Source organism: Petromyzon marinus, chromosome 48 (genome assembly GCF_048934315.1).
Source record: "Petromyzon marinus isolate PM22_M1 ecotype Great Lakes invasive population chromosome 48, UKy_Petmar_22M1.pri1.0, whole genome shotgun sequence".
In the NCBI taxonomy this organism is placed as follows: Eukaryota; Metazoa; Chordata; class Hyperoartia; order Petromyzontiformes; family Petromyzontidae; genus Petromyzon; species Petromyzon marinus.
The window spans coordinates 1523375-1549814 of NC_133714.1; the positions used below are offsets into that span (position 1 = coordinate 1523375).

The following is a 26440-nucleotide window of genomic DNA, read 5'->3' on the forward strand; positions in this document are numbered from 1 at the left end:
TTGTTTGTTGCGGTTGCACCCGATTCAAGAGCTGAATGGCTCACAGGGCTATACCAAATACATGAACTATGAACTATTTGATTTCCGATTACCCCCCCCGCCGCCACCCCGCCCCCCTCTCTCCCACCGCCCCCCTCCCCACGCGATCTCTGAGATCTCGCGAGAGTTCGCGTTGAGGCGAGACAGACGGCGCTCGACAACGATTTGATTTCCGATTACCCTCCCCCCCGCCACCCGGGCCCGCCCCCCTCTCTCCCCCGCCTCCCTCCCCACGCGATCTCTGAGATCTCGCGAGAGTTCACGTTGAGGCGAGACAGTCGGCGCTCGACAACGATTTGATTTCCGATTACCCCCCCGCCACCCGGTCCCGCCCCCCTCTCTCCCCCGCCTCCCTCCCCACGCGATCTCTGAGATCTCGCGAGAGTTCACGTTGAGGCGAGACAGTCGGCGCTCGACAACGATTTGATTTCCGATTACCCCCCCGCCACCCCGGCCCGCCCCCCTCTCTCTCCCCGCCCCCCTCCCCACGCGATCCCTGAGATCTCGCGAGAGTTCGCGTTGCTAGGAGACGTTGGACGCCCTAAGCGTCAGGCGAACGAGGGTGGATACAGCGGTGAGGCCTTGTTACCCTCGTTACCACTGTTAACCTGCGTTACTCTCGTTACCACTGTTAACCTGCGTTACTCTCGTTACCACTGTTAACCTGCGTTACTCTCGTTACCACTGTTAACCTGCGTTACTCTCGTTACCCCTGGTAACCTGCGTTACTCTCGTTACCACTGTTAACCTGCGTTACTCTCGTTACCACTGTTAACCTGCGTTACTCTCGTTACCACTGTTAACCTGCGTTACTCTCGTTACCATTGTTAACCTGCGTTACTCTCGTTACCACTGTTAACCTGCGTTACTCTCGTTACCACTGTTAACCTGCGTTACTCTCGTTACCACTGTTAACCTGCGTTACTCTCGTTACCACTGTTAACCTGCGTTACTCTCGTTACCACTGTTAACCTGCGTTACTCTCGTTACCACTGTAACCTGTGTTACTCTCGTTACCACTGTTAACCTGCGTTACTCTCGTTACCACTGTTAACCTGCGTTACTCTCGTTACCACTGTTAACCTGCGTTACTCTCGTTGCCACTGTTAACCTGCGTTACCACTGTTAACCTGCGTTACTCTCGTTACCACTGTTAACCTGCGTTACTCTCGTTACCACTGTTAACCTGCGTTACTCTCGTTACCACTGTTAACCTGCGTTACTCTCGTTACCACTGTTAACCTGCGTTACTCTCGTTACCACTGTTAACCTGCGTTACTCTCGTTACCACTGTTAACCTGCGTTACTCTCGTTACCACTGTTAACCTGCGTTACTCTCGTTACCACTGTTAACCTGCGTTACTCTCGTTACCACTGTTAACCTGCGTTACTCTCGTTACCCCTGGCAACCTTCGTTACCCCTGGCAATCTGCGTTACCCCTATTAACCTGCGTTACTCGCGTTACCCCTGTCAACCTGCGTTACTCGCGTTACCCCTGTCACCGTATTACTCTGTGTTTCTCGCGTTATTCCTGTTAACGCGTAAACAAGTTCCACACAGTTGCCGCGTTCTTCGCGTTACTCGTGTAACGCGTTACTCGTGCAACGCGTTACTCTTGTAACGCGTTATTCGTGTCACGCGTTACTCGTGCAACGCGTTACTCAGTGTAACACGTTACTCGTGTCACGCGTTACTCGTGCAACGCGTTACTCATTGTCACCCGCACCTCCGACGAGCACGGTTGGCTGCGCACGGTGCGAAAGAAATTCAACGCGCACACTTAGCCCTCTCCCACCCGTTAACATCTTCACTTGCGTTACCCGCGCGACCTCCTCTACCAAAGTTACCCCCTTACCCCGTGTCGTCTCTTCGCCTCGGCCCTACCCGCGTTAGCCCTGTTACCCCATTCCTGGCCTCAACGTCGTTTCACTGCCCCGTTACGTTATCTGCGTTTATTAATTTGCTAGCGTTACCCCGTTACATGGGATAACCTCTACCAATGACACCCCGCTACTTTTGTTAACCTTTACTGGCGTTACCCTGCGAACATGGGTTAACTTATTTATCAGCGTCATCCCGTAACCGCGGCATTACCCTCTTTAATCTCTTCAACAGTGTTAACATCTTCATGTTACCCTTTAACCTGCAGTTACCCCATTACCTGTGTTAACTACTCTACCATTGTTCCACCATTACCCCATTACCATCGCTAACCTCCAACTATTATCAATATATAATATATATTGTTTTATATATTATTATTTTATTGTTTCCCTTCAACGTGACTTTATCGAAAGAACCAAGAATATATATTATCAACCTCTTTACATTTTACCTTGAGTTGCAATGGTTACTCTTGTTAACCTAATTACCTGCAATGCCGCTTACACATGTTAACCCTCTGTACTCATTCCTCTCTTCACCAGCGTTACCCGGGCGTTACCCACAACTGCTCGGTCACACACCCGAAGACCCCAAGGTAATAGTCGATTGGTGTTGCCGCTAACTTGTTTCATTTGCCACGAGGTTAACATCGTTATCGTTGGTGGTGGTGACCAAGAGGGTGACCACTTCATGGTGGACACACTCTTGGTGTGCAATCTCCCTTTTGCCTATTTTGTCCCCATTTCCATATGTCTACCATCCTCCCTCCTTGCGTTATGTTCTGCCCAAGCTGTTTAATAGTATTATGTTTCTAATCGTGTGTTCCTATTATGGGTCTGGGAAAGTCCACCGAAGCATGCACTGTTCATATTTTATTAAAATTTTCCCGCCGGTGGCCATGTTTCTGATCAATATTTCTTCATAGCTGGGCTCTCAAACAGATGGCCTCAGCCTTGTCACAAATACAAGGCGTGCTCAGTGTTGATCAAGATGCCCACTGAATTAACTCCGAAAATATATTTTAACTTACATCAACTCTCAGGGCTCTTCTCTGACACAAGATGCTGGTGCCCTGTTCACTGTGAGAGGTTCAAATGGAAATGTATTTGTCGCATGGTATAATGCGAACAGCACAGTTGAAATATAATAGTCTTCCGACTATATGTGACATTGTGTGCTTCCGAATGTGATATGTTACATTGCATTCGCGATGCATGCTGCCACCAGAAAGCCTGCATCTCTCTGTGTTCTCCAATGATGTGGACCCTTAGCAAGGTTTTGTCTTTTCCACGGAGGCTTATAGGAGGGATAATGTGCCGCGAGAGTCTGTGTCTAGGTGAAGTCACTTGAGCGTGTGACAGACGCATCGCTCCTGCGTCGCGTGCGTCACTGTTTTCGCATGCGCTGCACGTTTACGAGACTTCCACGTGTCTTGTGCGAATCTTGAACAGATGCCGGGTAAGCGTAAAAAGTTTTTGACGGAGGAGGAGCAGCTGCTGCAAGCTCAACAGAAGCTTCTGGCGGAGGAAGATTCCCGTCAGAAAAAGGAGGACATGCTAATGCAGTACCTTAAGGTGTGCAGAAGCGTGTTTGTTTGCATTGAGCCCCCTGAGATGATTGATCATTAATGAGTATCACTTACCAGTGCTTGACACGCGGGAGGAAACTATTATCCAGAGAAAGCCCACGCATACAAAGGGATAACACTCACAGCTCCGTATTAGATTTAATAATCCATTTCCTGGCCACTTTCTAGTCCAGTGGCTGTACAAAGAAATTCGCTAAACCTTCCATTTGAGATTTATCAAGGCTTTAAATTAATATTTTAAAACAAATGTCAATAAAGATTAATGCTAATAATGTGCCCAAACTGGTAGCCGAATGTGCACTGTTCCCTAAGTGGACTATGCCCTAAATTATTGTGGGCCTTGTTAAGAAACTCAGATTCTGCAGTTGATTAAAGATGTCCCGACCGAATACTCCGAATGTTTTGTCGCTTGCTCGCCCGTGCAGGAGAAGCTGGCCAAGGAGGAGAACAACACACGGCTCAACTCTATCAAGCTGACTCAGCAATGGCGCGCCATGATGCGTCAGGCCAAGAGCCAGGAGCTTTGCCGCGACCTCGAGATCCTGAGCCAGACGTTTGAGCGCGTAGTTGATCGAAAGGACAGTGTTATCAAGGCAAGGGTTCTTATCAACGCGGGCTGGCCTCCGAGGGTCTGTGTTATAGGAACCAGCATCGCTCACCGAGTATACATCTACATTGGCTTGCGTGCCCTGTCCTGTCTGACGTAAGCTTGAAAATGCTTTAACGAGAGGAAAAAATGCTTTAAAGCTATGGTTCAAGCACACCGTTACATTGAGCTTAAGTGACATTGTGCCATTAAAATGTCTGAGTGAGGTGGCTGGGTGACTCAGACGAAAGTGCACGAGTGCTGGCATGGCTGAGATCCTTGTTTCAAATACAGGCCACTGCCTTTGATTAAACTTGGTTTTCAAGTGGAGTAAGTTATTGGTATCAATGCGGTCATCAATAACTGCACACACACACAATTACTTGAGTTCGGCTCTGCACTTGGACTTAATTTGGCTAATTTCCAGCTCTGAGAATTCAAAATATATGATTTGACTGTCGACAAAACAAACATTACCCTCAGTGGTGGCAGAGTGGGTGGGTAATTGCTGTCTCCTTACTGTGTGACACAGAGGTCACTTGAAGGGAATTCAGAGGTAGTTCTGTGGTATTTGCTTCTGTGGGTCAACCACCCAAACACGAAAGGTTTGAACTGCTCTGCAAAAGAACATGATGCCGACAGCTGAATTAGGATAAAATTGCAGATTAAGGCAAACAAATATATGGTAGTGACTTTTCATTGACTTTGTTAGAGTGCTATAATGGACTTGGTAGTAAATGTATTTATTCTGTCACTTGTGAAGTTTCTAACTAATGAATAACAACACGTGACATAAATCTAACAGTATATATTGACAAGCTATGAGTCGTTTGATTTTTGGGTTTCTTTTGTGTGTACGTATGTTGAACTTCTTTTTTACCTTACGTAGCCAACCTTGTTAACCTGAGGTGCGGGGAATGGACAACAAACTACACACAAAAAGCAGTTCTAAATAAATTAGTTTTCAACACAGTGATATACATAAACTCTGCACAACAGCTATGTAGATTTTAAAGTAATTGTAATATTTTCCTTGAAAATTTGTCCCTGTTCTGAAGTAGGGGTTGTGTGGCCAATCTCCCCCTGTGTGTGTGAGCGCTTTGAAATGAGTTTGTCTAGTGCCGTCGCTAGAGAGAGTCTCCGTTTACTCTCGGTCCATGCAGTGCCTCACCAAGGACCTGGAGGAGGCGGAAGAGCAGCACTGCATGGCGTTTCGAAGCCACATGGAGAATGTGCAGAGGCGAGTGAGACATTGCATCACCCGGCCGCTCCGGTTACAGGCATCTCGATGTCATGAGGTGTCACATAGACCGTTCATGTCAGTGGCCATGTCTAAGCCTTAGGTAGACTTATCATCATCAACTGTGACCATTGTCTATTGCTAGATGAAGGCCTCCCCATGCCTTATGGTCCTGCGCAGGGTGCAGTTTTGTCAACATTTTCAGTATGTGGGGTGAAATAGATTAACAAAAAAGAGCATGCATGGCAAGTGCATTGGGATGTACAGATGAAATGCGCCTTCCAAATGTACATTGTTACTCTGTGGTTTATATTTTAAACATGAATATATATAATTCACAAGTGTCTGACCGCTTGTCACGCTCTCTATCTCCCAAATGGCATGTCGAGGGGAAACTTGAATACAATAAAAAAAAATTTCCTCTTGCTGATGACATCACCGCAAAATTGTCACCTTTACGAATTTACGAAAAAAATTCTCCCCGGAAATTCGACAAAACACCTTGGAATATCCAATAGCCCGCCATTTGTAAACGACGATGTTAATGCAATGTGCCGTGCACTTCATTGCTCAAACTTAGCTTTGTTGTCCATCTCTCGTACCTCCAATTAATGCGGTTGGCTATGTACCGTACGAAAGAAGTTCGACATACATACAATTCTATGTAATGATTAATGAGTGATTGCAAGTTAAATCCCGGGCAGTGCTAGTATATATACACACATATACAGTACTGTCTACAGAACTGTTTAAAGCCTTTATGAATCACTCATTTGGAAAAATCTTCCACCACGCAAGCTAAATGCCGTTATTACTGTCGTATTATTATTAATATGGATATGGAAACAAAATGCAAGAACCAGTTATGCAGCATCTCTGAACAACAAAAGTGTAAATTATCAGAGTTGTCTCTTTGTTTGCATTTTGACTGCTTGTGTTGTGGTTATTGCAAACATGATCCCTTGTTTCAAGGTGTCAGTTTTTGTGCCAGATAAAAGGGTAAAAATCTATTAGTATATCTTGCTACTGGCAAAGGAAGTCTCATAGTGTAAATACTTGTTGATGTGTGCTGTGTTGTGGTTAAGGTAATGCTGTGTTGTTGATGTCGTTTAAAACGTTGTTGAGATTGAGGTGGTGTGGTTAAACTGGTGTTAGTGCCATGGTTGAGATGCCGCTGTGTTGCAGTTTCAAAGTAGTGTTGTGTTGTGATTGTGGCGGTCTTGTGCGCTGGTTGAGGTTCTGCTTTGTGTTGGTTGAGGTTTGTGTTTTTTGTGTTTGAGGTGGTGTTGCCGTGTTGTGTGGCTGGAATGATTATATCGTTATATCGTGGAATGATTATATCGTTAAAGTGTTGTGCTGTGTTGTGGTTGAGATAATGCTGTGTTGTGCCATTACAACACTTGTACTCTGCTGTGGGTGCACCTAGCTTGGCACAAGTGCCGTGGTGATGTCACCGCCACATAATGGCAAACTGTGATTGTTGTTGCTGTTTTTACAAAGTGTTCATATGCGGCCCTGTAGTTGAAGTGTTGCATTGTGGTGTTGTGATTGAGGTGGATTATTGTGCTGTGTTTCATCTGATTGTTTGTTGTGGTAAAGGTGTTGCCATGTTGTGCTTTGGTCAGGTTGCTCCTGTGTTGTTGTGATGCTGTATTGTGTGGTGGTTGAGGTAGTTCTGTATTTTGGTTGAGGTGGTGTTTTTGTGGTTGAGTTTGTGTTGTTTGAGGTGGTGCTGTAGTCCGTGTGCTGCTGTGCTGTGGTTAATTTGATGCTGTATTTTGGTTGAGGTAGTGCTTTGTTTTTCTGTAGATGAGTTAGTATTGTTTTCTGCTGTAGTTGAGGTGATGCTGTGTTGCTCTAGTTGAGGTGGTGCCGTGTTCTCCAGTAGCTGATGTGGCTTTGTCCTGTAGTTGAGGTGATGCTGTGTTTCTCTGTAGTTGAGGTGGTGCTGTGTTTTTCTGTAGTTGAGGTGGTGCTGTGTTTCTCTGTAGTTGAGGTGATGCTGTGTTGCTCTGTAGTTGAGGTGGTGCTGTGTTTCTCTGTAGTTGAGGTGGTGCTGTGTTGCTCTGTAGTTGAGGTGATGCTGTGTTTCTCTGTAGTTGAGGTGGTGCTGTGTTTCTCTGTAGTTGTGGTGATGCTGTGTTGCTCTGTAGTTTAGGTGATGCTGTGTTTCTCTGTAGTTGAGGTGGTGCTGTGTTCTCCAGTAGCTGATGTGGCTTTGTCCTGTAGTTGAGGTGATGCTGTGTTTCTCTGTAGTTGAGTTGATGTTGTGTTGCTCTGTAGTTGAGGTGGTGCTGTTGCTCTGTAGTTGAGGTGGTGCTGTTGCTCTGTAGTTGAGATGGTGCTGTGTTTCTCTGTAGTTGAGGTGGTGCTGTGTTTCTCTGTAGTTGAGTTGATGTTGTGTTGCTCTGTAGTTGAGGTGGTGCTGTTGCTCTGTAGTTGAGGTGGTGCTGTGTTTCTCTGTAGTTGAGGTGGTGCTGTGTTTCTCTGTAGTTGAGGTGGTGCTGTGTTTCTCTGTAGTTGAGGTGGTGCTGTGTTGCTCTGTAGTTGAGGTGGTGCTGTGTTGCTCTGTAGTTGAGATGGTGCTGTGTTGTTGTTGTAGTGGTGCTGTGTTATGGTTGAGGTGGTGCTGTGTTGTGGTTGACGTGGTGCTGTGGTGTTGTAGTTGTGGTTGAGGTGGTGCTGTGGTGTTATTGTAGTGGTGCTGTGTTGTTGTTGAGGTGGTGCTGTGTTGTTCTGTAGTTGAGGTGATGCTGTGTTGCTCTGTAGTTTAGGTGGTGCTGTGTTTCTCTGTAGTCGAGGTGGTGCTGTGTTTCTCTGTAGTTGTGGTGATGTTGTGTTTTTCTGTAGTTGAGGTGATGCTGTGTTGTTCTGTAGTTGAGGTGATGCTGTGTTGCTCTGTAGTTGAGGTGGTGCTGTGTTGCTCTGTAGTTGAGATGGTGCTGTGTTTCTCTGTAGTTGAGGTGGTGCTGTGTTTCTCTATAGTTGAGGTGGTGCTGTCTTGCTCTGTATTTGAGGTGGTGCTGTGTTTCTCTGTAGTTGAGGTGGTGCTGTGTTGCTCTGTAGTTGAGATGGTGCTGTGTTTCTCTGTATTTTTGGTGATGCTGTGTTGCTCTGTAGTTGAGGTGATGCTGTGTTGTTGTTGTTGTAGTGGTGTTGTGGTGTTGTTGTTGTAGTGGTGCTGTGTTATGGTTGAGGTGGTGCTGTGTTGTGGTTGAGGTGGTGTTGTGGTGTTGTAGTTGTGGTTGAGTTGGTGCTGTGGTCTTGTTGTAGTGGTGCTGTGTTGTTGTTGAGGTGGTGCTGTGGTGTTGTTGTAGTGGTGCTGTGGTGTACTGTGGTTGAGGTGGTGCTGTGGTGTTGTTGTTGTTGTCGTGCTGTGTTGTGGTTGAGGTGGTGCTGTGGTGTTGTTGTTGTCGTGCTGTGTTGTGGTTGAGGTGGTGCTGTGGTGTTGTTGTTGTCGTGCTGTGTTGTGGTTGTGGTGGTGCTGTGTTGTGGTTGAGGTGGTGCTGTGGTGTTGTTGTAGTGGTGTTGTTGTGGTGGTGCTGGTGTGGTTGAGGTGGTGCTGTGTCGTGGTTGAGGTGGTGCTGTGTCGTGGTTGAGGTGGTGCTGTGTCGTGGTTGAGGTGGTGCTGTGGTGTTGTTGTAGTGGTGCTGTGTTGTGGTTGAGGTGGTGCTGTGTCGTGGTTGAGGTGGTGCTGTGTTGTGGTTGAGGTGGTGCTGTGGTGTTGTTGTAGTGGTGCTGTGTTGTGGTTGAGGTGGTGCTGTGTTGTGGTTGAGGTGGTGCTGTGTCGTGGTTGAGGTGGTGCTGTGGTGTTGTTGTAGTGGTGCTGTGGTGTTGTTGTGGTGGTGCTGTGTTGTGGTTGAGGTGGTGCTGTGTCGTGGTTGAGGTGATGCTGTGTTGTGGTTGAGGTGGTGCTATTTTGTGGTTGAGGTGGTGCTGTGGTGTTGTTGTAGTGGTGCTGTGTTGTGGTTGAGGTGGTGCTGTGGTGTTGTTGTAGTGGTGCTATGTCGTGGTTAAGGTGGTGCTGTGGTGGTACTGTGGTTGAGGTGGTGCTGTGATATACTGTGGTTGAGGTGGTGCTGTGTTGTTGTTGAGGTGGTGCTGTGTTGTTCTGTAGTTGAGGTGATGCTGTGTTGTTCTGTAGTTGAGGTGGTGCTGTGTTTCTCTGTAGATGACCTGGTGCTGTGTTGTTCTGTAGTTGAAGTGGTGCTGTGTTGATCTGTAGTTGAGGTGGTGCTGTGTTTCTCTGTAGATGACCTGGTGCTGTGTTGCTCTGTAGTTGAGGTGGTGCTGTGTTGATCTGTAGTTGAGGTGGTGCTGTGTTGCTCTGTAGTTTAGGTGGTGCTGTGTTTCTCTGTAGTTGAGGTGGTGCTGTGTTGCTCTGTAGTTGTGGTGATACTGTGTTGATCTGTAGTTGTGGTGGTGCTTTGTTGTTCTGTAGTTGAGGTGATGCTGTGTTGCTCTGTAGTTGAGGTGGTGCTGTGTTGCTCTGTATTTTTGGTGATGCTATGTTGCTCTGTAGTTGAGGTGATGCTGTGTTGTTGTTGTAGTGGTGTTGTGGTGTTGTTGTTGTAGTGGTGCTGTGTTATGGTTGAGGTGGTGCTGTGTTGTGGTTGAGGTGGTGCTGTGGTGTTGTAGTTGTGGTTGAGTTGGTGCTGTGGTCTTGTTGTAGTGGTGCTGTGTTGTTGTTGTAGTGGTGCTGTGGTGTTGTAGTTGTGGTTGAGGTGGTGCTGTGGTGTTGTTGTTGTCGTGCTGTGTTGTTGTTGTGGTGCTGTGTTGTTGTTGTGGTGCTGTGTTGTTGTTGAGGTGGTGCTGTGGTCTTGTTGTAGTGGTGCTGTGTTGTGGTTGTGGTGGTGCTGTGTTGTGGTTGAGGTGGTGCTGTGTCGTGGTTGAGGTGATGCTGTGTTGTGGTTGAGGTGGTGCTATTTTGTGGTTGAGGTGGTGCTGTGGTGTTGTTGTAGTGGTGCTGTGTTGTGGTTGAGGTGGTGCTGTGGTGTTGTTGTAGTGGTGCTATGTCGTGGTTAAGGTGGTGCTGTGGTGGTACTGTGGTTGAGGTGGTGCTGTGATATACTGTGGTTGAGGTGGTGCTGTGTTGTTGTTGAGGTGGTGCTGTGTTGTTCTTTAGTTGAGGTGATGCTGTGTTGTTCTGTAGTTGAGGTGGTGCTGTGTTTCTCTGTAGATGACCTGGTGCTGTGTTGTTCTGTAGTTGAAGTGGTGCTGTGTTGATCTGTAGTTGAGGTGGTGCTGTGTTTCTCTGTAGATGACCTGGTGCTGTGTTGCTCTGTAGTTGAGGTGGTGCTGTGTTGATCTGTAGTTGAGGTGGTGCTGTGTTGCTCTGTAGTTTAGGTGGTGCTGTGTTTCTCTGTAGTTGAGGTGGTGCTGTGTTGCTCTGTAGTTGTGGTGATACTGTGTTGATCTGTAGTTGTGGTGGTGCTTTGTTGTTCTGTAGTTGAGGTGATGCTGTGTTGCTCTGTAGTTGAGGTGGTGCTGTGTTGCTCTGTATTTTTGGTGATGCTATGTTGCTCTGTAGTTGAGGTGATGCTGTGTTGTTGTTGTAGTGGTGTTGTGGTGTTGTTGTTGTAGTGGTGCTGTGTTATGGTTGAGGTGGTGCTGTGTTGTGGTTGAGGTGGTGCTGTGGTGTTGTAGTTGTGGTTGAGTTGGTGCTGTGGTCTTGTTGTAGTGGTGCTGTGTTGTTGTTGTAGTGGTGCTGTGGTGTTGTAGTTGTGGTTGAGGTGGTGCTGTGGTGTTGTTGTTGTCGTGCTGTGTTGTTGTTGTGGTGCTGTGTTGTTGTTGTGGTGCTGTGTTGTTGTTGAGGTGGTGCTGTGGTCTTGTTGTAGTGGTGCTGTGTTGTGGTTGTGGTGGTGCTGTGTTGTGGTTGAGATGGTGCTGTGGTGTTGTTGTAGTGGTGTTGTTGTGGTGGTGCTGTGTTGTGGTTGAGGTGGTGCTGTGTCGTGGTTGAGGTGGTGCTGTGTCGTGGTTGAGGTGGTGCTGTGTCGTGGTTGAGGTGGTGCTGTGTTGTGGTTGAGGTGGTGCTGTGGTGTTGTTGTAGTGGTGCTGTGTTGTGGTTGAGGTGGTGCTGTGTTGTGGTTGAGGTGGTGCTGTGTCGTGGTTGAGGTGGTGCTGTGGTGTTGTTGTAGTGGTGCTGTGGTGTTGTTGTGGTGGTGCTGTGTTGTGGTTGAGGTGGTGCTGTGTCGTGGTTGAGGTGGTGCTGTGTTGTGGTTGAGGTGGTGCTATTTTGTGGTTGAGGTGGTGCTGTGGTGTTGTTGTAGTGGTGCTGTGTTGTGGTTGAGGTGGTGCTGTGTCGTGGTTGAGCTGGTGCTGTGTTGTGGTTGAGGTGGTGCTATTTTGTGGTTGAGGTGCTGCTGTGGTGTTGTTGTAGTGGTGCTGTGTTGAGGTTGAGGTGCTGCTGTGGTGTTGTTGTAGTGGTGCTATGTCGTGGTTAAGGTGGTGCTGTGGTATACTGTGGTTGAGGTGGTGCTGTGGTATACTGTGGTTGAGGTGGTGCTGTGGTATACTGTGGTTGAGGTGGAGCTGTGTTTCTCTGTAGTTGTGGTGATGCTGTGTTGTTCTGTAGTTGAGGTGATGCTGTGTTGTTCTGTAGTTGAGGTGGTGCTGTGTTGCTCTGTAGATGACCTGGTGCTGTGTTGTTCTGTAGTTGAAGTGGTGCTGTGTTGATCTGTAGTTGAGGTGGTGCTGTGTTTCTCTGTAGATGACCTGGTGCTGTGTTGCTCTGTAGTTGAGGTGGTGCTGTGTTGATCTGTAGTTGAGGTGGTGCTGTGTTGCTCTGTAGTTTAGGTGGTGCTGTGTTTCTCTGTAGTTGAGGTGGTGCTGTGTTGCTCTGTAGTTGTGGTGATACTGTGTTGATCTGTAGTTGTGGTGGTGCTTTGTTGTTCTGTAGTTGAGGTGATGCTGTGTTGCTCTGTAGTTGAAGTGGTGCTGTGTTGCTCTGTATTTTTGGTGATGCTATGTTGCTCTGTAGTTGAGGTGATGCTGTGTTGTTGTTGTAGTGGTGTTGTGGTGTTGTTGTTGTAGTGGTGCTGTGTTATGGTTGAGGTGGTGCTGTGTTGTGGTTGAGGTGGTGCTGTGGTGTTGTAGTTGTGGTTGAGTTGGTGCTGTGGTCTTGTTGTAGTGGTGCTGTGTTGTTGTTGTAGTGGTGCTGTGGTGTTGTAGTTGTGGTTGAGGTGGTGCTGTGGTGTTGTTGTTGTCGTGCTGTGTTGTTGTTGTGGTGCTGTGTTGTTGTTGTGGTGCTGTGTTGTTGTTGAGGTGGTGCTGTGGTCTTGTTGTAGTGGTGCTGTGTTGTGGTTGTGGTGGTGCTGTGTTGTGGTTGAGGTGGTGCTGTGGTGTTGTTGTAGTGGTGTTGTTGTGGTGGTGCTGTGTTGTGGTTGAGGTGGTGCTGTGTCGTGGTTGAGGTGGTGCTGTGTCGTGGTTGAGGTGGTGCTGTGTTGTGGTTGAGGTGGTGCTGTGGTGTTGTTGTAGTGGTGCTGTGTTGTGGTTGAGGTGGTGCTGTGTTGTGGTTGAGGTGGTGCTGTGTCGTGGTTGAGGTGGTGCTGTGGTGTTGTTGTAGTGGTGCTGTGTTGTGGTTGAGGTGGTGCTGTGTCGTGGTTGAGGTGGTGCTGTGTTGTGGTTGAGGTGGTGCTATTTTGTGGTTGAGGTGGTGCTGTGGTGTTGTTGTAGTGGTGCTATGTTGTGGTTGAGGTGCTGCTGTGGTGTTGTTGTAGTGGTACTGTGTTGTGGTTGAGGTGGTGCTGTGTTGTGGTTGAGGTGGTGCTATTTTGTGGTTGAGGTGCTGCTGTGGTGTTGTTGTAGTGGTGCTGTGTTGAGGTTGAGGTGCTGCTGTGGTGTTGTTGTAGTGGTGCTATGTCGTGGTTAAGGTGGTGCTGTGGTATACTGTGGTTGAGGTGGTGCTGTGGTATACTGTGGTTGAGGTGGTGCTGTGGTATACTGTGGTTGAGGTGGTGCTGTGTTTCTCTCTAGTTGTGGTGATGCTGTGTTGTTCTGTAGTTGAGGTGATGCTGTGTTGTTCTGTAGTTGAGGTGGTGCTGTGTTGCTCTGTAGTTGAGGTGGTGCTGTGTTTCTCTGTAGTTGAGATGGTGCTGTGTTTCTCTGTAGTTGAGATGGTGCTGTGTTTCTCTGTAGTTGAGGTGATGCTGTGTTGCTCTGTAGTTTAGGTGATGCTGTGTTGCTCTGTAGTTGAGATGGTGCTGTGTTTCTCTGTAGTTGAAGTGTTGCTCTGTAGTTGAGGTGATGCTGTGTTGTTGTTGTAGTGGTGCTGTGTTATGGTTGAGGTGGTGCTGTGTTGTGGTTGAAGTGGTGCTGTGGTGTTGTAGTTGTGGTTGAGGTGGTGCTGTGGTGTTGTTGTAGTGGTGCTGTGTTGTTGTTGAGGTGGTGCTGTGTTGATCTGTAGTTGAGGTAATGCTGTGTTGCTCTGTAGTTATGGTGATGCTGTGTTGCTCTGTAGTTGAGGTGGTGCTGTGTTTCCCTGTAGTTGTGGTGGTGCTGTGTTGTTCTGTAGTTGAGGTGGTGCTGTGTTGCTCTGTAGTTGAGGTGGTGCTGTGTTTCTCTGTAGTTGAGATGGTGCTGTGTTTCTCTGTAGTTGAGGTAGTGCTGTGTTGTTGTTGTAGTGGTGTTGTGGTGTTGTTGTAGTGGTGCTGTGTTATGGTTGAGGTGGTGCTGTGTTGTGGTTGAGGTGCTGCTGTGGTGTTGTTGTAGTGGTGCTATGTCGTGGTTGAGATGGTGCTGTGATATACTGTGGTTGAGGTGCTGCTGTGTTGTTGTTGAGGTGGTGCTGTGTTGATCTGTAGTTGAGGTGATGCTGTGTTTCTCTGTAGTTGTGGTGATGCTGTGTTGCTCTGTAGTTGAGATGGTGCTGTGTTGCTCTGTAGTTGAGGTGATGCTGTGTTGCTCTGTAGTTGAGGTGATGCTGTGTTGTTGTTGTAGTGGTGTTGTGGTGTTGTTGTTGCAGTGGTGCTGTGTTATGGTTGAGGTGGTGCTGTGTTGTGGTTGAGGTGGTGCTGTGGTGTTGTAGTTGTGGTTGAGTTGGTGCTGTGGTCTTGTTGTAGTGGTGCTGTGGTGTACTGTGGTTGAGGTGGTGCTGTGGTGTTGTTGTTGTGGTGCTGTGTTGTGGTGGTGCAGTGTTGTGGTTGAGGTGGTGCTGTAGTGGTGTTGTGGTTGAGGTGGTGCTGTGTCGTGGTTGATGTGGTGCTGTGTCGTGGTTGAGGTGGTGCTGTGTTGTGGTTGAGGTGGTGCTGTGGTGTTGTTGTAGTGGTACTGTGTCGTGGTTGAGGTGGTACTGTGTCGTGGTTGAGGTGGTGCTGTGTCGTGGTTGAGGTGGTGCTGTGTTGTGGTTGAGGTGGTGCTGTGGTGTTGTTGTAGTGGTGTTGTGTTGTGGTTGAGGTGGTGCTGTGTTGTGGTTGAGGTGGTGCTGTGTCGTGGTTGAGGTGGTGCTGTGGTGTTGTTGTAGTGGTGCTGTGGTGTTGTTGTGGTGGTGCTTTGTTGTGGTTGAGGTGGTGCTGTGTCGTGGTTGAGGTGGTGCTGTGTTGTGGTTGAGGTGGTGCTGTGGTGTTGTTGTAGTGGTGCTGTGTTGTGGTTGAGGTGGTGCTGTGTTGTGGTTGAGGTGGTGCTGTGGTGTTGTTGTAGTGGTGCTGTGTTGTGGTTGAGGTGGTGCTGTGTTGTGGTTGAGGTGGTGCTGTGTCGTGGTTGAGGTGGTGCTGTGGTGTTGTTGTAGTGGTGCTGTGGTGTTGTTGTGGTGGTGCTGTGTTGTGGTTGAGGTGGTGCTGTGTCGTGGTTGAGGTGGTGCTGTGTTGTGGTTGAGGTGGTGCTGTGTTGTGGTTGAGGTGGTGCTGTGATATCTTGTGGTTGAGGTGGTGCTGTGTTGTACTCGAAGTGCTGCTGTGTCATGGTTGAGGTGATGCTGCGTTCTGCTATAGCTGAGGTGGTGCTGTGTTGTGTTGTAGTTAAGTGGTGAGCTGTGTTTCTTTTGAGCTGGCGCTTTAGCTATTTGAAGTGTACAGGCTGCTGGAATATCAGCACCCTGCAAGTTACGGGCTGTGTGGTTCATTAGGTAGGTTAGTGTGATGTGATATATTGACATAGATTAATGCGTGGTGTGGTTATTTTAGTTAATGTTTTGATGACGATTGATTGCATTGTTTAATGTTCTGTAGTGGTCTAGTAAAATGTTGAGTGACTGTATCATATAATTTTGACTTAAAACTTTCGTGACTGCACCAATTAATATTCTTTGGTTCTTTCGGTAAAGTCACGTAGATAGAAAAATAAAAGTAAATAAAATAATAAAAAGCCCACATTATTTAATTATATAATTGCATTATTGCATTACTTACTTGTATTTTCTATCTACGTGACTTTACCGAAAGAACCAAAGATTATGAATCGTATAATGTTGTGTAATGTGTGTAATGTTAATTCACGACCCTCTCTCACCTAACTCACTGCCCTCTCTCGCTAACCTTTCCGACTGAAAAAGATCATACTTGTCTCACCAATATGCAGGCATTACACCTCACTTTGGTGGGAAGTGCTGTCACATACGCACCACATGTACCAGCAGACAAAGGCTGCACAAATCATGCGGTGGATTTGGTTCCACAGATTCACAATTGGCAATCTGATAAAAGTGCCGAAACCAAATGGAATCAATTTGCATTTCTCCCATTCGCAGTAGGTACTGTGTGTGGATCATTGGGGTAGGTGAATGCTGCATGGTTTATTGGGGTAGATGGATGCTGTGTGGTGCATTGGGGTAAGTGGATGCTATCTTACTCATTGAGCTAGTCGGATGGTTGATGGTTTAGTGGATTCGGTGCATGCAGCAGGGTAAAGTGGATGCTGTGCTGTCTGCTCTCGCTCGGAATACAGGTTGCTGGGTTTGCAAGCAGCGCGTGTGAAACGTCTCAGGGAAGAATACCAGCTGGAGGTGTCTGCCCTCAAGGATGAGTTTGACAGTGAGAGGTGAGTGGGGCTATGGGGAAACAAACTAAACCCAATCTTGATTTGAAGCTTTCTTGACTTCAGGGATCCATACTCTTTGGTTCTTTTGGTAAAGTCACATAGTTAGAAATAAACAAAATAAAACAAATCACAACGTTTCAATCGCCACACAAGCAATCGTCATCAGGTGGGACAACCAAAGCAATTGCTTCTTGCTGTGGTTGTCCCACCTGATGACAATTGCTTGTGTTGCGATCGAAACGTCGTGATTTTTTTTTTCTAACTACGTGACTTTACCGAAAGAACCAAAAACTAAACCCACACAGGGAGCTCTGAGACAAGCGCTAACCTCCACCTCTTATCATTGATATGGCGACGATAATGATGGTGTGATGGTGACAAACATTGGTCTGAACATTCAGAAGTCTAATATTGTCTGGGATTTGTCATATAGAAGGCTTGTTTACACCTACTGTAGCGGACAGGGCCACAAGTGGAGTGGGATAGGATTTAAAACTAAAAGTGTCGGTATTCCAGTGAGTAGTAGTGTCAGTAAGTGTTAGTGACAGTGGTGGTGGTGTCAATAATAGCCATTTCAGAGAGTGGTGTCAGTAATTATTGTCCCATTGAGTTTAATTTCAGATACAGGTGCCAGTGAATGCATTTTCAATGACTTGGGTGTCAGTAGTTGTCTGTCTTAGCATGTGGTGTTAGTGAGTGAGGTGTCAGTGGTTGGCTGTGTCAGCATGCGGTGTTAGTGAGTGAGGTGTCAGTGGTTGGCTGTGTCAGCATGTGGTGTTAGTGAGTGAGGTGTCAGTGGTTGGCTGTGTCAGCATGTGGTGTTAGTGATTGAGGTGTCAGTGGTTGGGTGTGTCAGCATGTGGTGTTAGTGAGTGAGGTGTCAGTGGTTGGCTGTGTCAGCATGTGGTGTTAGTGAGTGAGGTGTCAGTGGTTGGCTGTGTCAGCATGTGGTGTTAGTGAGTGAGGTGTCAGTGGTTGGCTGTGTCAGCATGTGGTGTTCGTGAGTGAGGAGTCAGTGGTTGTCTGTCTTAGCATGTGGTGTTAGTGAGTGAGGTGTCAGTGGTTGGCTGTGTCAGCATGCGGTGTTCGTGAGTGAGGTGTCAGTGGTTGGCTGTGTGAGTGGCAGCAGCAGCGGCACGTGGTATCAGCATGCGCAGTGGTGAGCACGTGTGCACGTGCCGTGTGCTGCAGGGAGCTCATTGTTCAGCAGCACGCCCACGAGATATCGGACATCAAGGACATCCTGTTCGCAATGGAGGAGAATTTTGCAGAGAAGGAGAAAGAGGCACTGCAAGAGTTCCACAGCTCAATGGATGAGATCAAGAACGACGTGGGTTTGATTCACTCACACACGCAGTGCAGTTATAGCCCGAGGTGCAGAAACAGCTGCGGTGGAAACTGAGCCGTACTTCTGCTTTAAATCCAAACCAGTGGCTAAATCAGCCCCGAAGTTCACCCTTTTCACATAAAAGGATAATCGTTTTTCAAAAATATGAATCGGCTGTATCTGGATACTGGGATGATTTGGTGCTAAGTATGGTGCATGGAAAAGTCCTCATCCAACAGTGGATAGACAGAATGGTTGTACATATGCACCTGGGTTTATTGGGTATTTGACTCTAAAACTTGAATGCTGAGTTAATTGAATTGGGTGGTGAGTTTATTGGGTATTTGGTTGACTTCGTACTGAGTTGTTTGGGTAATGAATTGATTTATGATTTTATTGAGTGCTTGGTTAATTGGGTGTTCCTATTCATAATGTATCAGTTCCTGGGTACTGGGTTGGTTTGGGTTTTAGGTTGAATGGGTTAATTTGCTACTGTGTTAAACCACTGGGTGCTTATATTTGATTGATTATCCACCGAGTTTTGGATTGTGTGCTGGTCATAGTACCAAGGTCTTGTGTTGATGAGTTGATTGCTGGGTTCATTGTTCACTGGGTGCTGTGTTGATTGCGTGCTGGCGGACGTATCACGGTCCGTTGTCGATCTTTGGCCTGGCGTTGGTGCAGGTTCTCGAGGAGAAGCAGGCGTTGCGCGTACAGCTGGAAGGTGCTGTGGAGGCCCTGTGGCGCCAGTTCCAGGTGGCGCTGCAGCAGTACACGGATGCCACGGAGGAGCGGCGCATCGCCTTCGATGCCCTGAAGACACGCGACGAGAAGAGTGCTCGTGAGATTGAAGCTCAGGCGCGCAGGTTGCAGCGTCTACAGGTGCACATGAATAATACTCGTAATAATTTACATTTATCAGGCGCAATTCATCCAGGGATCTCAGTGTGCCATGATCGAAGTTAAGAAATATAAATACTACAAAGTCCAAAGTCCTCTGGTCATACATGGGAAGTGTAGGTCTGCAGGTGAAAAAGGTGAGTCTTTAGAGAAGATTTAAACTGGGCGTGCGAGCTCACCTATCTAACCACTGGTCGGAGGGCATTCTGTGGTCTTGGCGCTGCGCGTGCCAAGGCTCGCTCACCCCAGGTGCAGGGTCGAGTTCTCGGCACATGGAGCAGATGTTAATCAGCGGATCAGAGAGGTCGTGACGGTACATGCAGGCGTATCAGTTGTTGAATGTAAAATTGTGTGAGACCATTTAAGGCCTTGTATATGAGCATCAATACTTTAAATTGTACCCAAAATTTAACTGGAAGCCAAAGCAGAGATGTTATTATAGGGGAAATGTGCTCACGGTATGAGGTTCGCGTGAGTATCCTGGTGGCCGCGTTCTGGACCAGCAGCAGTCGGCCCGTGACAAACAGTTCCCTCCTTCATGTATAATGGATCATTGCCACAAGGCTTTTGCAATACACGTTACAGCAGACGATAATACTTGCAATAAAATAACGCTACAGGTAGCCTTTGGCATCCAGTGAATTTGTGTAAACCGTCATAGCCAACTACCTTAACATAGTGTTTAGATTTTACACTTTCCAATATTCTACAAAGGTATGTTGCACAAATAACCAGTAGTGGGCTTAACTTGCTGGCTTTCATGTCAAACTCATTAGGAGGATAATGACTTCGTTCACTGATAATGTCGATTGTGTATATTTTAGGGGTCCATCACTTAACCTAAAGCAATACAGAACTTTAGGCTGGCCTTCATCTGTAGATTAAAGCAACGAGACTATGAGCTGTAATTTCTAGGGGTCTAAATGCAAAGATATGTAAGTTTGTTTGTACCAAATTTCCACTTTTAATCCTCTTCGAACATCCACATAATTAGTAATTCCGTGACAGTGATTTATATTTATGTAAAATAGTTTCCCTTGTTATTCAGTCTATATCAATATCAGCATATGGCTGGTGTTGCACTGATTCATTTAATATTCAAAGTCGACTGAATCCTCTGATCCTCATCTTGTCACTGACCTGGTGTTGTACGCATTCCCTTGATACTCCTTTCGGACTCTGAACCGTGCGGCTGTTTTCACTGTGTTCATGCGCCCGTTCCGTTGCTCGTGCCGCGCATGCTGGCCTAGGACTCGATGGCGTCCGTGCGCGCACGCACATCGGCGCTGGCGCGCGAGTGCGAGGAGCGGAACCAGCGTCTGCGCGAGGAGCGAGCGGCGGCGCGGCTGCACGCCCTGCAGGGCAAGGGGGCGCTGGGGGAGCAGCGCTCGCGGGAGCGCAAGCGCCTCGCAGTCCTGGCCGAGCACAGCCACCGAACCAACGCCGTCCTCAACACGGTGCTGCGGAAGGCAGGCACTGCACACTCATGCACAACAACAAGCACAGCGACGACTACCGTTCACCACCAAGTGGCAGTGATGTCACCGCGGCGCTTGTGCCAGGCTGTACGCACTTTGAGACCACGTGAAGTGTCGAAGGCTCGTTGGCAGGAGGTCACAGGACAGACCCAAATGCCATGGGTTGACTGACTGAGATGACTGGCACCATCAGTGCCATTTTTCTGTGGTTTAGCCGCCTGGTGCTCCGCTCTTTGCTGTGAGCGTCGCTCCTCTGCCCTCTGCTGTTGTTGCAGGGTGACTGCCTCCAAATACTCACTCAAATAGACATGTACAGCAACGCGCATGCACTCGGACAAATAATCTCTCGTGTAGCCATATAGGCTGTCGGGGCAGGTGCCGTTAATAAACACCTACTAAAGCTGAGAGGGTTTTGTGGCCAACATCACTCCCATCCGCCTTTGACTACCCAGTGATGATGTTTACACACCGCACCAGGTACTCACTTAAGACTAAGTGCAAAACTCGGGTGTCCATGACGAGTTTAGTTACTTGTCACCGATGTTGGTCATGTTCGAGAATCAAACTCCAGATCGTCTTTGTCGATGCGTCTCTGAGTCCAGTGGTGACTCGTGCGCCTCCCGTTCCCTAGAGTCAGGTTTCCGAGCTTGAGGAGGCTCGCACAGGTGGCCGATTCATGATATCTCGATGCAGGCTGAGCAGGTACTGAAGATGGGGGAGATTTGCCGGCGTATGGAGACCGAGCAAGAGAAGGTGCTGCCCTTCCCGCCCAGCGCCCTGACCCCTGAGGAGCAGCGCGACGTGGACACCCAGCTGGCCCAGACGCCCACCCAGCAGCTCTCGCAGGTACTGCACGGCCAACCACGTGCCATCGAGCATCCCTCTATGCCGGTGTTCAAGAGCCGCATGGCTCACAGGGCTATACCTATTCTTGGTTCTTTCGGTAAAGTCACGTAGAAGTGAGACAATAAAATAATAATATAAAAAAATAAAATTCTCACGACGTTTCGACTGCAACACAAGCAATCATCATCAGGTGTGATAATTGTATTGTTTTTTTATATTTTTAAAAAATATATTTTATTATTTTATTGTTTCCCTTCTACGTGACTTTACCGAAAGAACCAAGAATATGAATCCCTGCAGTCACGAAAGCTTTAAATCAGGGCTATACCTAATAAATGAAACTGTGTTCATATTCTTTGGTTTTATTCGGTAAAGTCACGTAGGTAAATTAAAACAAAATAAAAGAAAATCACGACGTTTCGGAGGCAACACAAGCTTCCGTCTTCAGGTGGAAAAGTCAACGCAGAATACCTGTGTCAGGAGCACAATTCAGAGACGGGGATTATATACAGGTTTAGGGAGGGGGGAGGAGTCAGTAAGGGGGCGTGAGTGGGTGGTAGGGCCGGGCTACGCATCCTGTTGAAAGAATGCTGTGGGTAACACCCACTTCTCAAAGCTCACATCAAAGGGCTCCCCGATGCGAGCTCACATCAAAGGGCTCACATCACGCCCCCTTACTGACTCCTCCCCCCTCCCTTAACCTGTGCGTGAGCTCGCATCGGGGGCTCTTTGATGTGAGCTTTGAGAAGTGGGTGTTACCCGCAGCGTTCTATCAACAGGATGCGTAGCCCGGCCCTCCCACCCACTCACACCCCCTTACTGACTCCTCCCCCCTTCCTTAACCTGTATGTGAGCTAGCATCAGGGGCTCTTTGATGTGAGCTTCAAGAAGTGGGTGTTACCCGCAGCATTATTTCAACAGGATGCGTAGCCTGGCCCTACCACCCACTCACGCCCCCTTACTGACTCCTCCCCCCTCCCTTAACCTGTATATAATCCCGGTCTCTGAATTGTGCTCCTGACACAGATATTCTGCGTTGACTTTTCCACCTGAAGACGGAAGCTTGTGTTGCCTCCGAAACGTCGTGATTTTCTTTTATTTTGTTTTAATTTACCTACGTGACTTTACTGAATAAAACCAAAGAATATAAATCCTTGCAGTCACGAAAGGGCTTCAAATCTAGAATGAAACTGTGTTATTCATTGCAAGGCCCACTGCGGCCACTGGCGGCCCCCTGACACCCCATCATCATCGTGCTGTCAAACCCCAAAGGTTTCAAATGTGTGGCGGCCCTCACACCTATGATGTTGTATAGGCGAAAGTAGCCCCCCCCCCCCCCCCCCCTCTGAAAATTAGTGAAGAACACTGGCCTATACGGAGAGAATACCTGGCTGCCTTCGTCTGCCTCGTGCTGGTCTTCCTGATCGGATCATTCAGGCTTAACCAAAAATGTATTTTCATACAGTTATTTAGCAACATTTTACCAACGCAAAGCGTTTCAACACTTTCGTCAAGATGTTCATCGGGCCCCGAAGGAAACACAACCCAAAGAGCTAATTTCTCCCTTCTTACAGAAATCTACCAAAGCTGTGTGTCCCGGAATGTCACAAGTTGGAAACTTCTTCATGAGAAAAAAAAACATTATGACCAGGTTCTCCGTTATGCAGCTATAGTAACGCTTCCCCGTTGTTATTAAAATATATGGGAGTGACTTCAAAGTAATGTAACTTGTATGCTGTGCTCAACTCTAAATACCCAATACACCCGCAATAACAATACATACACGCATATTACATACACCCATACATACAACATATATCAGGTGCAATTACAACGTTTGTAGAATGGTTAAACAGTGGGACCCTGACTGTCTTACAGATAAATAGAAGGAAGTTATGTATGGCCCTATTAAACACTTTACAGCCCAGCAGGTGAGTGCAATTAAAAACAGGAAGTGGAGTACAGTCGGTTTGAACACAGGGGTGGCATTCTGCTACAGCTGTACCATACAGCAAATAATGATTTAACAATAATGCATCAAAGAGCGCTGTACTCTAAAATAGTATAGTGCACGTCCAATTTAATAGGCAGAGGAGGCCTACAACTATGATATTGAGAATGTTATCCTGGGCGCTGCAGGCGAATGCTCCATGCCAATGTGTTGAGGCATGGTCTGTGCGTGCATCACAACCTGGCACAGCACACAACAAGAGCAGCCAAAGATTTAAAAAATCACAGTAGTCCGAGGCCTGGCTCTGGATTCCAGCGATATATGCTCCGTGCAAAATTGTGTTGTGCTTCGCCCAACAGCCTTCTTGTGCACATGAGAGCAAAGCAGTGTTGTTTTGATTAAATAAGAAACATTTTGGTGTAATAAAAGCAGATTACAAACTTATCGCTAAACTATTACGGGTGTATAAAATTCTACGTACGTTTTGACCGGACCTTTTTATTCATGCAATGCATGGGGTGGTCTCGCTGCCGCAGGTCGCAGCGCGGTACAGCTCGATGGAGCGCTTCTGGTGCCGCTACAACAAGGTGCTGCTGGAGCAGCTGGCTCTGGAGCACGAGCGCGATGCCCTGCAGCGGGAGAACGGGCGCCTGCGCCGTGCGCTGCAGCTCTACCTGGAGGGACTGTCGCTCGGAGGAGATGCGCCAGCCCTCGCCACCGCCACTGCCGCCACCCCGATTGTGCCCGTCGGTGACGCGCGCGTGCGACGGCCCAGCCACATGGTCGTCATCGAAGCGGCGCACGTCGTGAAGCACCTCGTGCCGTCCTGAGCGATGGGCGCGCTGGCGCGTGATGGGAGTTTTTGCGCGGTAGGAAGGAGTGTGGGTGAAGCATGACTTTGCCGCACTGAGATCGGCAAGACAAATACCATTTTCAAGTGTATTTCTAATACTAACCTTTAAATAATAACTATACAAATGATATTTCTTTATCCATCTGTAACACTGAGTATAATTTTTAGGATTTTCTTTGTTTCCTTGTTTATATGAAGGAGAAAAATGGAGTAGCCAGAGACAATCCAAGCATACAAGCAGTTGACACTACAAAAGTTTACAGACCGGTGAGTGACCAATTCGCTAAGTTGCTATCCGATGGTCACCTCACGGCCCAATATATTGCAAATCTCCGTCACATGATGTACACTTTAAACCACACCTCCGATTAGCACGGTTGGCTACGCGTGGTGCAAAACAAGTTCAACATACATATGTGGTCCTAAAGGCAGGGATGGGGAATCTAAGGCCCACCAGCTGGATACAATCTAGATTTGAAGTTTTCGTGACTGCAATGATCCATACCCTTTGGTTCTTTCGGTAAAGTCACGTAGGTGACAATAAAAAATAAAGTTAATCAAATCACGACGTTTCGGAAGCAACACAAGCCTCCGTCATCAGGTGGGATAGTCACAGCAGGAGATGCGAAACGTCGTGATTTGATTACTTCTTGCTGTGACTATCCCACCTGATGACGGAGGCTTGTGTTGCTTCCGAAACGTCGTGATTTGATCAACTTTATTTTACCGAAAGAACCAAAGAGTATGGATACAACCTGTGACTTAGTTTCATATGGCTCATGGTTACATGAGGCATCCTGCTTCGAAACGGTCTGCAAACAATATTTATCCATCACTGCAGGCATCTCTGCCAGACTAATCGGGTATTAAAGAGGAATATTTTCAACCCTGTCAACACTGTATTTGTAACTTGAGCATGCTCAGTCACCTGTTGTCTTGTGGATCTGAGTACACAATCGATGCATAAAGTAAACATTTTGTGTCAAATAATTTGTAGCCCACCAAGGATAGTTGTAAGTCCCATTCGGCCCTCAAGAAAGAAAATCTTCTCGACGCTTGGGCTCGGGGTTGAGAGTGCAGCTGAGTTGGCTAGGGGTTGAGAGTGCAGCTGAGTGGGCTAGGGGTTGAGAGTGCAGCTGAGTGGGCTAGGGGTTGAGAGTGCAGCTGAGTGGGCTAGGGGTTGAGAGTGCAGCTGAGTGGGCTAGGGGTTGAGAGTGCAGCTGAGTTGGCTAGGGGTTGAGTGTGCAGCTGAGTGGGCTAGGGGTTGAGAGTGCAGCTGAGTGGGCTAGGGGTTGAGAGTGCAGCTGAGTGGGCTAGGGGTTGAGAGTGCAACTGAGTGGGCTAGGGGTTGAGAGTGCAGCTGAGTGGGCTAGGGGTTGAGAGTGCAGCTGAGTTGGCTAGGGGTTGAGAGTGCAGCTGAGTTGGCTAGGGGTTGAGAGTGCAACTGAGTGGGCTAGGGGTTGAGAGTGCAGCTGAGTCGGCTAGGGGTTGAGAGTGCAGCTGAGTTGGCTAGGGGTTGAGTGTGCAGCTGAGTGGGCTAGGGGTTGAGAGTGCAGCTGAGTGGGCTAGGGGTTGAGAGTGCAGCTGAGTCGGCTAGGGGTTGAGAGTGCAGCTGAGTGGGCTCGGGGTTGAGAGTGCAGCTGAGTTGGCTAGGGGTTGAGAGTGCAGCTGAGTTGGCTAGGGGTTGAGAGTGCAGCTGAGTGGGCTAGGGGTTGAGAGTGCAGCTGAGTGGGCTAGGGGTTGAGAGTGCAGCTGAGTTGGCTAGGGGTTGAGAGTGCAGCTGAGTGGGCTAGGGGTTGAGAGTGCAGCTGAGTGGGCTAGGGGTTGAGAGTGCAGCTGAGTGGGCTAGGGGTTGAAAGTGCAGCTGAATGGGCTAGGGGTTGAGAGTGCAGCTGAGTGGGCTAGGGGTTGAGAGTGCAGTTAATTGAGAGCATAGTTGAGAGCGTCAGTAAATTCCCTTCCCTTGAAGGACATATTTGTATATAATTTGAGTAAATTGTACATAATATCTCACGCACATGATTTCAATACTTACATTGCAAGCATAACAATCTATTATCATCAATAAACCCATATGTTCTGCTTCCTGACTGTCAGTGTAATCCGATTATTCTTGCTTCTTTGCACACTTTTTAGCTATCGTTACATTTCATTGGTGAGCGTGCATGTTTCCAAAGTTCTGAACTTGGCCTAGTGGCAGTGCGTTCGCAGCTTGTTGCTGAAGTTTGCGGTTCGAATCCAGCGTCTGCCCTGGTTAAAATACTGTGGGTGAATTAACTGTTAAAATAGTGCCATCTGCTTCACAGTGGCCTACAAAGGTCCCCTTGTGTTATTTACAAAAATGGCCCATTGTGCGCCGGCGTCATGGTCTAAATTTGCCAAATGAAAAAAAATACCCGCAAATCACTCAATTAAAATTATGCATAGGAGTCGTTGGCCCTTACTGCAAACAACTTGGCAGGTACTTCTTTCAAAATAGTTGAGAGTCTTCATTTGGTACACAAATGCTTGCTTTTCGATCACATGCATCTAATCCAGCACTGTGAAGGCGAGGTCTGGTGGATCACACAAATGTTGTGAAACTCTCTTCCCTTGGGTGTCCAGGTGCCATGCCATACCCTGGCTCGCAAGGTGAAGGCAGTACAGAAAGTGGACTAATCGCCATCTGTTTCTATCTGTAAGGGGATATAATGTTACCCCTCTCACGTGGGTTTTTCAAGGTGCTCCGGTTTCCTCCCAGACGTATAAATGCTAATTGGTTGAAAACATAAAATAA

The 26440-nt window shown here is 47.7% G+C and overlaps 1 protein-coding gene across 2 annotated transcripts; it reads left to right on the forward strand.

Moving 5' to 3' along the window:
* The first annotated feature begins 506 nt into the window (after window positions 1-506).
* Window positions 507-25754, forward strand: DRC2 (dynein regulatory complex subunit 2). 2 transcript variants are annotated; one of them, XM_076074438.1, is made up of 12 exons: window positions 507-613; window positions 2467-2519; window positions 3376-3498; window positions 3938-4105; window positions 5262-5338; window positions 16217-16309; window positions 17501-17639; window positions 18321-18518; window positions 19787-20005; window positions 20708-20860; window positions 23348-23680; window positions 23863-25754. In XM_076074438.1, the coding sequence occupies exons 3-11, from the start codon at window positions 3376-3378 to the stop codon at window positions 23639-23641; spliced, it is 1464 nt and encodes a 487-aa protein (XP_075930553.1). In that variant the 5' UTR covers window positions 507-613; window positions 2467-2519; the 3' UTR covers window positions 23642-23680; window positions 23863-25754. The 2 variants fall into 2 exon arrangements, with proteins under 2 accessions (XP_075930553.1, XP_032828225.2); XM_032972334.2 differs by having other exon boundaries at window positions 23348-25754.
* The last annotated feature ends 686 nt before the right edge of the window (window positions 25755-26440 follow it).

Excerpts from the sequence above, each read along its gene's own strand:
- DRC2 (XM_032972334.2), top strand. The coding sequence starts at position 3,376 with ATGCCGGGTAAGCGTAAAAAGTTTTTGACGGAGGAGGAGCAGCTGCTG. Across the intron at positions 5,339-16,216 it reads CACATGGAGAATGTGCAGAG|GTTGCTGGGTTTGCAAGCAG; the intron begins GCGAGTGAGACA and ends CTCGGAATACAG. Across the intron at positions 20,006-20,707 it reads TCAACACGGTGCTGCGGAAG|GCTGAGCAGGTACTGAAGAT; the intron begins GCAGGCACTGCA and ends ATCTCGATGCAG.